This window comes from Chiloscyllium plagiosum, chromosome 3, assembly GCF_004010195.1.
Source record: "Chiloscyllium plagiosum isolate BGI_BamShark_2017 chromosome 3, ASM401019v2, whole genome shotgun sequence".
NCBI lineage: Eukaryota > Metazoa > Chordata > Chondrichthyes > Orectolobiformes > Hemiscylliidae > Chiloscyllium > Chiloscyllium plagiosum.
The window spans coordinates 32,807,539-32,819,906 of record NC_057712.1 but is presented as its reverse complement, the minus strand read 5'-3'; the positions used below and the strand labels follow the sequence as shown (position 1 = coordinate 32,819,906).

General features: G+C 41.7%; 1 protein-coding gene across 1 annotated transcript in view; it reads right to left on the bottom strand.

Moving 5' to 3' along the window:
• bmp5 (bone morphogenetic protein 5) overlaps window positions 1-12,368 on the bottom strand; it is a 177,968-nt gene that overhangs the window by 47,569 nt on the left and 118,031 nt on the right. Inside the window, exons 2-3 of the mRNA XM_043687437.1 lie at window positions 9,416-9,608; window positions 2,929-3,077 (exon numbers count right to left, since the gene is read on the bottom strand). Of these exons, the coding sequence (XP_043543372.1) occupies window positions 2,929-3,077; window positions 9,416-9,608 (342 nt within the window). The remainder of the gene's footprint in view (window positions 1-2,928; window positions 3,078-9,415; window positions 9,609-12,368) is intronic.

Here is a 12,368-nt window from a genome sequence, read left to right as displayed (position 1 = left end):
TGGTGATGGGGTCTGTTTGGAGGTGGCGGAAATTACGAAGGATGATACAATGTATCTGGAGGTTGGTGGGGTGGTAGGTGAGGACCAGTGGGGTTCTGTCCTGGAGGCAATTGGAGGGGCGGGGTTCAAGGACGGAGGAGCGGGAATTGGAGGAGATGCGGTGGAGAGTATCGTCAACCACGTCTGAGGGGATATTGCGGTCTTTGAAGCCGGAGGCCATCTGGGTTGTTCAATGAATGAAATTGGACAAATTCTAACAATTAACTTTTCAGTAGGCAGTGAGGTCCTGAGACCTAGACAACAATGGCTGCACCCACTGAATTACTCACAGGGTGGGCAAGTTATGCAAGTATTAAATACCACAAAGAAGTTAATGGCAGGCAACACTAGCATGGACATGGACACGATCGAAACTGTAATGTGTTGTTTTACTTGCAATGTTAAAGAAAGGCCTGAATGTTATTTGGGCATTTCCTAGTTTACATCCTTTTTTTTAGATTACTTACAGTGTGGAAACAGGCCCTTCGGCCCAACAGGTTCACACTGACCCCCTGAAGAGCAACCCACCCAGACCCATTCCCCTACACCTAACACTACGGGCAATTTAGCATGGCCAATTCACCTAACCTGCACATTTTTGGACTGTGGGAGGAAACCAGAGCACCCGGAGGAAACCCTCGCAGTCACAGGGAGAATGTGCAAACTCCACACAGAGAGTCGCCTGAGGCGGGAATTGAACCAGGTCTCCGGTGCTGTGAGGCAGCAGTGCTAACCACTGTGCCACCGTTCCACCGTATCTTTGGGTCAATACCCCAGAATCTACACTTCAATTCTGGGAGCACCTCAAGAACAAAACTTTATCAAGGAACATTCCCAAGAACTCTTCTATTTTCTAGTGACTTCAAGTCACAAACTTAAGTACTGCTTTTAAAACTTGTAAGGTGTATATGTTACCATGGTGATTATGTTATTTGATGACTAAAGACCTGATCGCAGATTTGGAGGAACCTGGCATTTCCTCATTTCGCAGACTCCATGCACAAAAAGATGGCTCAGAAAGTTGGATCTTAATTATGATGCACTGGGATTTCTTGACATGCAGGCTGGAAAATCCTGGGATGAGTGCAAAGGGTGGAAGGTGTGGAGGTGGGCTGTGCAGAATGCCTGTCTCGGTACACCAGGACGGTGTTTCTGTTTAATTAAAGAAAAATCAGAAAACAAAATAAATCCCTCCAAGACCTACCCCTCACATACATGCCATGTTATGTCACTCTGCCTAATCCATCACCCCAATAGACCCCATACTAACTTAATGCCAATACATGCCACACATACCACCCTTTACAACTACCATACCAGCTCGTTAGTATCCATCATGGACAGAACTCATGCAGAGTTGACAGCATTTTACTTTATAATTGTACCTTTCCTACCCATGAAGGTGCTGGTGATGGACTGGAGTGAACAAAATCAGAAGTCACATGACACCAAGGTTATAGTCCACCAGGTTTATTTGAAGTCACAAGCTTTTGGAGCTCCTTCATCAGGTCACCTGTTGGACAAGAACCCAGTGTCGTGTGACTTCTGACTCCATCCAATACAAGCAAGGCATGCAACCAAGTCAGGTTCAATTAACACTCTGATGATCGAGATGCCAACCTGGTGATGCTACAGAATGACATGCATACCAGAAGCAGTAAACAGAAAATGAAAATGCTAAAAATAATCAGCAGTCTGGGAGAATTCTGTGGAGACAGAAATTTCTGGTCGATGATCTTTCATCAGAAAGATGTAATGTTGTCATTCATGGGATGTGGGCATCACTGGCTGGTCCAGCATTTATTGCCCATCTGTAATTGCCCACAAGGTATTTGAGAGTCAATCATATCAGTGGAGCTCTGGAGTCACATGTAGTATAGAACAGGTAAGGATGGCAGTTTTCTTCCCCAAAGGACATTAGTGAACCAGACGGGTTGTCCTAACAATCAGCAGTGGTTATGGTCTGTGTGCCTTAGATACTGTGACAGAAGGCCTTGGCTTGAGCCATTTAAATGGCAAAGAGGAAGAGGGACATCGGAGGTCTTGGAGTTAAGGACAGAGAGGTTGACCTATTGCCCTCATCCCTGCCTGAGACTGGCCCCCAGACTGGGGCAAATGGAGACCCCATTCCCCCACAGTGTAACAGACAGATTATACTGGTTTTCTAGTTGGAAAACTAGCCACTTTTCTCAATGACAGGGAAAGGCAAGTGGCAAGTTAAGTATCTTAAGTGACCACTTGCTCACTTAATCAGCGACAAATTGCCAATGAACCTTCTCATCCAGCACCCAATCGCTGTGGTGGCAAGAAGTGTGAGAGTCTCCTGGGGTTAGGTTGCCCCATTACCTTCCTTTCTCACCACCTCTAATGTGTCCTGAGACACCATCACAGTGGGTGCTGCTAATCACACTGTTACCTAGACTAAACCTTCAGCACAACCAGGAGTGGAGAATTGAACAACCAACAAAATGATGAGGCTCCACAAACACCATCCCATCCCCCACCCCCAACGATGACAACCCCAGACCAGTGAGTGATAAGGATCAAGTCTGTTCAACTATCTCCAGCCTGAAGTGATCCATCTAACCTTCTTCCTGATGTCCTTCACCGCAACACAACATTCTTCACAATCAAAAAAGTACTTTTGAAGAGTAGTCACTTCTGTAATTTCAGAAACCAATTCGCTCACAGTAAGTTCCCACAAACAGCAGAGTGATGAAAACCAGATTGTCCATCATAAGACAATGACAGAAAAAGAGCATATTGGCTAGGACACCAGGGATGCAATTTACACAAAGCATCTAAAATAGTAACACTTTCAAAGGTGATCTCTCCCAGATCGAAATTCTAAGAATTACCCTCTATTGATTAGCTCAATGGATAACCTACCATCCATTATTTCCACACAAAGTTGCAAGCCCAGATTATGGTGTGGGTTTACGACCCAGTGATTGCTGGTAGCAGTGATATCAAAGACAAGCCATCCTCCATCAGACGCGCGGATTTTCTTGTCATCCAGCAGAAAGAGGTCAGCATCCCTAGAGGATAGGAAAGATAGCCAGGCATGAGTTTTATTGTCTATCAACAGATAGCAATAAGAGGTCACATTTATAGAACATATTTCACATCCTTGTGCATTTCAACACAGTTCACAATTATTAATGACGATGGCCATGCATTAAGTCACAGGGCAATCTGTTTGGAAAATCAGGTTGAGAGGTAAATATTTCCTCGGACATCAGACTCATTTCAAGTGACGTCACAGAATCTTTTGCATTAATTTGAATGGGCAAATTGTGTCCCAGTTCAATATCTCAGTTAAAAGACAAACTCAGTTTACGGTAGTTTTCAGAGTGGGGTTCGAATCCACTGCCTCCTTACTTGGAGACAAGAACGCTTCACACTCAGCCAAGCTAACACACCAAAGAACCTTTCATGCAATAAATATTGCAGAAAGTGTGGCGCGTGAGTAAATATTTATTTCAATAAATGAATGGGAACACAAAAGTTACAAAATGCAATGGTGGATTGGAAACATTGACCCCCATGACATCATCAGAAATCATTTCTGGTAAGCTGAAAGGTGGTGGGGTTCTTGAGGTGGGGGACAGCTTCAAAAGTGCCTCTCACACTGTGCCCCCCACCCCAAAGAATAATCTCACAGTGCTCAGAAAGGCATGTAGAAATGTAATCCTTCCCCAATCAGAAATGGTAAAGTGCTGTACATGTGTCATTAATCAATCACTTTCTGGTTCTGTCCCAACTTCTGTACCCACTCCCATTCTCCATCACACCTACCAGCAATTACAAGCCCAAAGTTTCTACATAGCAGTCCATAAAAGCAGTCCATAAAAGGTTTTCTTGGTGTGTGGTACCCCCAGGATAATGTCAGAAACCTACAATGCAACCTCCAGTAAAGTTCAGAGCATATCACAGCCAAGGGAAGCGAATCGTTTGACAATGTTATCAGTCCTGGTGTTACTCCCAGGCAGGAGAACATGAGGACTGCAGATGCTGGAGATCAGAGCTGAAAAATGTATTGCTGGAAAAGCGCAGCAGGTCAGGCAGCATCCAAATGGGAGGAGGAGAATCGATGTTTTGGGCATAAGCCCTTTTTCAGGAATGAAGGGTTTATGCCCGAAACGTCGATTCTCCTGTTCCTTGGATGCTGCCTCACCTGCTGCGCTTTTCCAGCAACATGTTACTCCCAGGCAGCCAATGTTGTTAATTGAGCAGCTTCAAGCCTTGTCACCCTGTAATTCTGCAAAGCTACAAATGCTAAAGTGGCCACACAAGGAGAACATTTCTCACCTCCCCTGGGTGCACCAAAGATGGTAACAATCAGATAATTGGAGTGACCTTGACCTACCTCTCCCAGAGTGGTCAAATGAAAAGGAGCACTACCTAATAAATTATATTTACTACTCTTTCTGGAGTCTGAAATGTGAAATGTCTGACTAATGGCCAGTGTGTTCTTTGAACTGCTGGAAAAGCTGTAATTAATTAGACATGTCTCCTCAGATGGTTTTTCAAGTGTAACCACCTAAAACAAACAATCCTGATCAGGAGTGACTAATGGGCTGTTTAGTGTAAGGTTTTTGATTTTACAGTTAACTGTCAATAAATGAAATTATGTCACATTTACTGTGAACTGTAAAGACAACAAAAATGTCCAAAGTATGATAGTTTTGTTACTTACGTTAAGGTAAGTGGATTTGCCATTAGATTGGCAGGATTTCTGATTCTATTGTATTTGTTCCTTCCCCTTAATATGCCACCCTTGACAAGTGGTACAAGCTTAAAATTCTCAGTTATTTGCTTCAATATTAGAGATTGTTTTGTTTGTTGAGGCTATTTAATTGAAACAAATATAAGTGAAGATAGTCAAAATGTACCGACAACTGCAGGAACATCAACTTCTTGAAGAACTCCTTGATGAAGCAATCTGTTGAAATGCACAGAATGATTCAGGTCATTCATTCACAATACAAGATGTTCCAGCTCTGCATATTCCAGACACTCCAGCTGTTTCCTTTCCCAAGGTGAGCTTTGGAATTATAATTTTGTTCTGTATTGAGGTTGTAGGAAGTGGAGGGGCTCTCACTCATGCAATTGGAGGTGCCCTGATGAATCTGTGGGTAAGCCATGCAGATGGCGTGAATGCTCTGCTCTGCATCAGACTGCTGTCATTGAATAACGTCAGTGTGTCTGATGCTAACACTGAACGGAAAAGAAAGGCTGTGGGGATAGTGATGCTGCTATTGCCATTTTGACGTCACCAGTCTCACATGCACATTGACACAGGAGTGGTATAACTTAGAAGTCGGGTACCAGTCTGATTGCCAAGTGCACTGAACTGAAACAGTGTGGGGCAAAACACAGGAAAGCAAGGGACCCCCAAGGTGGCCCTTTGTGTCTGTGGAGCTAGTTGCAGTGATAAGCTTAAATATACTCAAAAGGGGTACCTTAAAATGGGATGACATAGGCCAGGAGATGGGAAAAAGTCCAACAGAGAGAAAAAAGTAATCTTGATTAATAAATTAAACCTCATTGAAAGGAAAAACGTAGATATAAAGGAGCACTCAATAATAAATAACCACAGCATCAACCGATAACCAATGACTCACAGAATGAATGTCTTCATTAGACTTGTTATTAACATTGATACAGAAAATAAATTATTGATCCCATGAAACACTCAACAAGGTGCTGAAATTTTAGAAGGAAATTTTAGCCCCAATAAAACATGTGGGTTTAGGTCAGAATAGGAATTTAAACACAGTAAATTCAATAACCTACGGGATCCAGTACTGACAGTGTTTCCAGTGTGTTCTTTGAACTGCTGGAAAAGCTGTAATTAATTAGACATGTCTCCTCAGATGGTTTTTCAAGTGTAACCACCTAAAACAAACAATCCTGATCAGGAGTGACTAATGGGCTGTTTAGTGTAAGGTTTTTGATTTTACAGTTAACTGTCAATAAATGTAAGTAAGTAATCTAATCTAATCTAAACTTTGAAATAAATCAGGATACTGATCCCCCACTCCACCCTCACTGCTGTCAGGCAGGTTGATAGTTTGGATATTACAAAAATTGTTTTGCTTGTTGAGGCTATTTAATTGAAACAAATATAAATGAAAATAGACAAAATGTATCGACAACTGCAGGAACATCAACTTCTTGAAGAATCCATTTGGTCTTTCTAGTCTACCTGTTTAGAGAGTTTAGTACCCACCCATGGTACAGGTAGGACTTGAACCAGGACCTCCTGGCTCAGGGGTAAGGTCGATTGCACTGCATCACAAGAGTCTTAAGTTTAATTAATCTACCATGCTGCAGGCCTCCCACTCCCTACCTTTCCAACTTAACTCTGGATTTGCTGGGCCTTGGAAAGCAGCAGTTACAAATAGGGGAAAATTATCGGAGCAAAATATCTTTTCAATAACCTACGGGATCCAGTACATTTGCTCCTCAAATCCTGCGATTGGATTCCACCTCAATCTACTCCCACATGGCACAACCTGTCTGATTTCTCCATGACAACTGCGACCTCTCTACCCAGAGGTTTCTGCATTACTGCCCTGTTGAAGAAATTCCCCGGACTCAGACCTTGAGCATTGACAAATTTTACTAAAACATGATATCATGGGGAGAGAGAGAGAGAGAGAGAGACCACTCCTCAAGAATGGATCGATTTTTTTCAACAATTTGGTGTAGTCAGCAGGATCCCTTGTTTACAGGATCCTAGGCGAACCTAAAATTATAAAAGATCCTACCCGGAGTCAACAGGCTGTTCCCAAGTTAGGGAAACATGCTGAGACAAGAAGGATATGGGATCGTACAGCTGCCTGCATGATCCTAACCTGAGTCAACAGGCTGATCCCAAGGAAGGGAAAGATGCTCAGAAAAGAGGGGGCTGGAAAGAACACTGATGTACAACAATAATAATTTAAGAGGACCTTGAGGAATGCTGGCCTAATTTGTGTTGTTTGTCTTTGTGTGTTTGTTGTTTATTTCTCCACATGCCCCTAGCTCTTTCACCACCACCGCCTTCAAAAAGCCTTCATCCAAAACCCCCAGCCTTTACCACTGCAGAATTCAGATCCCGCACTCAAGGAGTGGATAAACCTACCCCTTCTCTCCCCCCACACCTTCACTCCACTCCATTGCCAGTATCAGACACTCCTTTCTCCCCAACCTTGAAAGTCCTCATTAGCTCAAATATGCAGGAGTTAATTAAATGAAGCATAACTTCTTGTCCTTCCAAACATGTGTTGATTGGCAACTCCAGGGAGAAGTGATATTTTGTGATTGTGGACCAAGATTGAGGAGATTGGAGTACTCTAGTCATACCTCCTTACAACAGGACAGTCAGAGTAATACAGTGAGAATTAGAAATAATGGTACAATAGGACCAACAATAGATGGTAAACAGCTCAAAACATGTAGCAAGAAATCATTCTGAGTACTGTGGGGCCTGTTGTGTAAAAGTCAATTCGAGCTAAAAACCTCACTGCTTTTCAAAGATATAGTAAAACACCACAGCCAATTTATCTTTGTCTAGTGCTTCACAAATAAGCCCGTGCGTATGGAGATGCATGAAGAACAACCTGACAATAAAAGAGCCAAATACTCACCATTGCGGACTGTGTGACTGTCTTATAATGGCGGCTCAGGTTTGCAACTATTTCATTTTGAAATTCATTTTACAGTACTTGATATAATTCCTTTTTTTCATTCATGCTTTGGTATTTTAAATTGAGATATGAATGAATCAAATAATTCTACTGACATATGGGGTTGAACACTGCACATTCTAATGAGGTAGCAACCATTCATTTTCCATGGCTCCAGTTTCTCCTTTGGTAACCATATCATAAGATGACTAAACAAAACAACATATTACTCAGCTTTTCAAGAATTATTACCAATTGACACAGTTGACAACACAGTCCCTTCACTATTTTGTATCTTTGATCACACACAGAAGTGTTATTCAAGAAATTATTTTATGAAATGGTCACCATTCAGAAAAGCTAGAATTGTTTTTAATATTTTTAATAATAATATTTTTAATTGTTGGTTGAATCTATATTTGTAAGATACTGTCATGTTCTTTCCAATTATTATGATAAGACCATGAGATGTAGGAGCAGAATTAGGTCATTCAGTCCATCAAGGCTACTGTTCAATGAGATCAAAGCTGATCTGATAATCCTCAACTTCACTTTTCCCCATATCCCCCCAATTCCTTTACTGATCAAAATTTTATGTATCTCTTCAATAAACTTAACAACCCAACCTCTACAGCCCTCTGCAATAAAGATTTATACAGGTTCACTATCCCGAGAGAAGAAATGTACCCTCACCTCCATCTTAAAAGAGCAATTCTTTACACCCTCTGGTTTTAGACTCTCCCACAATGAGAAACAACTTCCTTACATCTATCCTGTCAAGCCCTCTAAGCATCCTGAATGTTTCAATAAGATCACTTCTCATTCTTCCACATTTCAAAGAGTACAAGCCATTGGTCTAATACTATGTAAGAGAACAAAATAAATTGCATTGTAGTTGGTCAAATGTACATCATTTTTAAATCAAGTTTATAACATGAATTAAAAAACTACATGTACTATACCAAGAACAGTAAGAAGGAAGTCAGCTCATTCTGTCTCTGCAATTGTGACACAATCCAATTAGAATCATAGAGTCACAGACTTGTACAGCACAGAAACAGACCCTTCGGTCCAACTCGTCCATGCTGACCAGATATCCCAACCCAATCTAGTCCCACCTGCCAGCACTTGGCCCATAACCCCCCAAACCTTTCCTATTCATTTACCCATCCAGATGCCTTTTAAATGTTGCAATTGTACCAGCCTCCACCACTTCCTCTGGCAACTGATTCCATACAAGTACCACCCTCTGTGTGAAAAGGTTGTCCCTTAGGTCTCTTTTATATCTTTCCCCACTCACCGTAAATCTATGCCCTCTAGTTCTGAACTTCCCCACCCCAGGGAAAAAACTATTTATCCTATCCATGCCCATCATGATTTTATAAACCTCTATAAGGTCAGCCCCCCCGACCCCAGCCTCAGACGTTCCAGGGAAAACAGCCCCAGCCTATTCAACCTCTCCCTATAGCTCAAATCCTCCAACCCTGGCAACATCTTTGTAAATCTTTTCTGAACCCTTTCAAGTTTCACAACATCTTTCCGATTGGAAGGAGACCAGAATTGCACGCAATATTCCAACAGTGGCCTAACCAATGTCTTGTACACACTTAGTCCCACTCTCCTGCAGTTTTCCCAATAGGCAAGCAATCTTGTCTGAGGATGACAGCTTAATAATATGACTTTACTAATTGTATACATACCTATTAGAATACTCTTTAAGAACCTGGTATATAGTAATCCTAAAGGTGTCATTTTCATATCTACTGTTGCTTCGATCTTTGTAAATTCGGAATTCTGCTGCTGTTACTGCCTCTCCTTCAGGAATCTGTGTGAGATCAAATCGGAATTCCTTGTAGTGCCTTCGTTGGTGGGAAAAATACTTGTCTCTTTCAACTGAGGTAAGGAACAAGAAAAGAAAAAAAAGTGTCACTTATGACCTTATCGACATGTTGTGGAAGCAAAATCTTTTCTTTTTACTGCTAAATTAATTCACTTCAAACTCCATTCAAGCTATTTGTGCTATTTGAGAAAAACTCACCAAAACATAGCTAAATACAAAGAGCAAGAATTCAAATAAGGAATAGCAACACATTTCGCTACATTTCATTTGAAGTAACAGATAGGCTTTCAATAAAGAGGAATAGGTTTCTGTCATTTTCAAGCTTTTTGTCATTTTATAAAATACTTCCAAATAAAATTAATAAACAGGGCAAAAGATGACCATCAAACTGAAAAGCTTATTCTTGGTCTTTCAGCATACCCAGAAGATTTTTCAATGAAAATAAATTCATTATAATCATCTGGGAATAAGACAATCAAACTGACAGTGCACTGTGCCAAAACACAAAAATGGCCAGTGCCTCCATTTCATTCCATTTATTTATTTTTAACAAAAGGCGATACAATTTCAAGAATAACCATGGTATTTGGCTTTGCATGAAGTAACATAATCTGAAACAAGTGTACTCACTTTCTGTTCAATGGATAACACTGGAGGCATGAATGACAGTTCTCCATCATTACCAGGTGCATGAACCAAGCCCAAACACACAATGTCATTTCGGTCTCCTTTACAGACTGTAAATTTCCCAGTAAATGTGCCCTATTTCATTCTTCTGGTTGGCTCAAAAGCCAATGGTGCTTCTGTTTTTTTCAACTGATTTTCAGTATTCACCTCGAGGTGAAACGTCTGGGGTACAATTGTGTGACCAGTTTAGAATAAAATAAGGTAATTTCAATGACATAGAGGATTCCTGAACCTTTGTGAATGTAAGGCCAAATTTAATTAAAATCTAAAAACAATTGAGAATCTAAACTCAAGCACAAAACTGGTACAAAAGAAAATGTTCTCTTGTGTCAATAATAAAAATGAAGTAATATCTCGAGTTTTAAGCCTGGGAACAGAACAATGAACCCACAGTACAGATATCTAATCAAATACGGTTAATTCAATGTAATAAGACTGGGTTCTGACATTGAAGCAGAAAACATGGAAACACTCAACAGGTTTCGGTTGCATCTTGGGAGAGAGAAACAGAATTCACATTTCAGATCAATGACCTTTTGTCAGAGCTGAAAGAAGTCGGAGATTTAACGGTTTATAATCAAATACAGAGCCAGGGATAAAATGGAGGTGCAAGTGGGAGGTCAAGGAAAAACAGAAGGGAAGGCACGAGTGATTAATTAACAAAAAGGATGACAACACTCCTAAATGAGACACAAACGGAATGAGTAACAAAATCCAGAGAAGCTCTAAATGACAAAAGAAAAAGGACAGGGGACAGAGGACAGGCAGGTTAGGATGATGGTAGGATGGAGAATGAAAATCAAATAAGGAATAGCAACACACTTCTCTCGCTACATTTCATTTGAAGTAACAGATAGGCTTCAATAAAGAGAAATAGGTTTTTGTCATTTTCAAGCTTTTTGTCATACATATTGGTCATACGCATGGACCAAGTGAAGAGGTTCAGCAAAGTGATTGAGCAATCTGTATTTGGTCTTCAGTGTAGACAAGATCATGGCTGGAATTTTATGATGTCCTTCCTTGGGAATGGGCTGACAAGGAGATGGGTTGGGGCTGAGTATCAAATTGGTTACAATGGCAGAGGTGTCAAGCCAACTGCCTACATGCTGACATTGGTAATTTACAGTGGAGGCAGCATTGGATGGTTTGGATCAATGACAACATGAAGTGGCTAATTGATTGGCTCTATAAGGCATCAAATATTGCCATTGTCATCTTACCAGATGGCTGATCCTGTGTGGTACAACAAGGCTGCTGAGTGAAAACTGGTGACCTTTTTGCATGTAGGAGTTGGAGGTGTGGTGGGGGGTGTCTCCCATTTGAACATCTTGTCCAACATAGGTATTCCTCCAGCCCTTTCAAAGCCAACAATACACCCCCTCACCAAGGTCCAACTCTAGTGAAAACACCTGGCATACCTGGGTCACTAGATCCAAGATTCCACTGCATTGGGGATTGCCGTAGCTCCATGCCCTTGCTGTGGATGGAGAGCTAACAACTTGGTGGCAAGGAGGCACTGCCCTCTGGCAAAACTTTTAGCTGACATCTTTAACAGGCTGGGACAATTTTCCCTCGAGCATTGGAGGTTGGGGGTGGGGGGGGGAAGGTAACCTTATAGATGTTTAAAAAATCATGAGAGGCATGGATAGGGTGAATAGCTAAGGTTTTTTCCCTAGGATAGGGGAGTCAAAAACAAGAGAGCATAAGTTTAAGGTGAGAGGGGAAAGATTTAAAAGGAACCTAAGGGTTAATCTTTTCTTACAGATGGTGGAGTATGTATGGAATGAGCTGCTGGAGGAAGTGGATTAGTGGTGCTGGAAGAGCACAGCAGTTCAGGCAGCATCCAAGAAGCAGCGAAATCGACATTTCAGGCAAAAGCGCTTCATCAGGAAAAAAGGCAGTGAGCCTGAAGCGTGGAGAGATAAGCTAGAGGAGGGTGGGGGTGGGGAGAAAGTAGCATAGAGTACAATGGGTGAGTGGGGGAGGGGATGATGGTGATAGGTCAGGCCTCCTTCACCACTGCTTCCTCACCACTAGACGCCTGGAGGAAGAACGCCTCATCTTCCGCCTCAGAACACTTCAACCCCAGGGCATCAATATGGACTTCAACAGTTTCCTCATTTCCC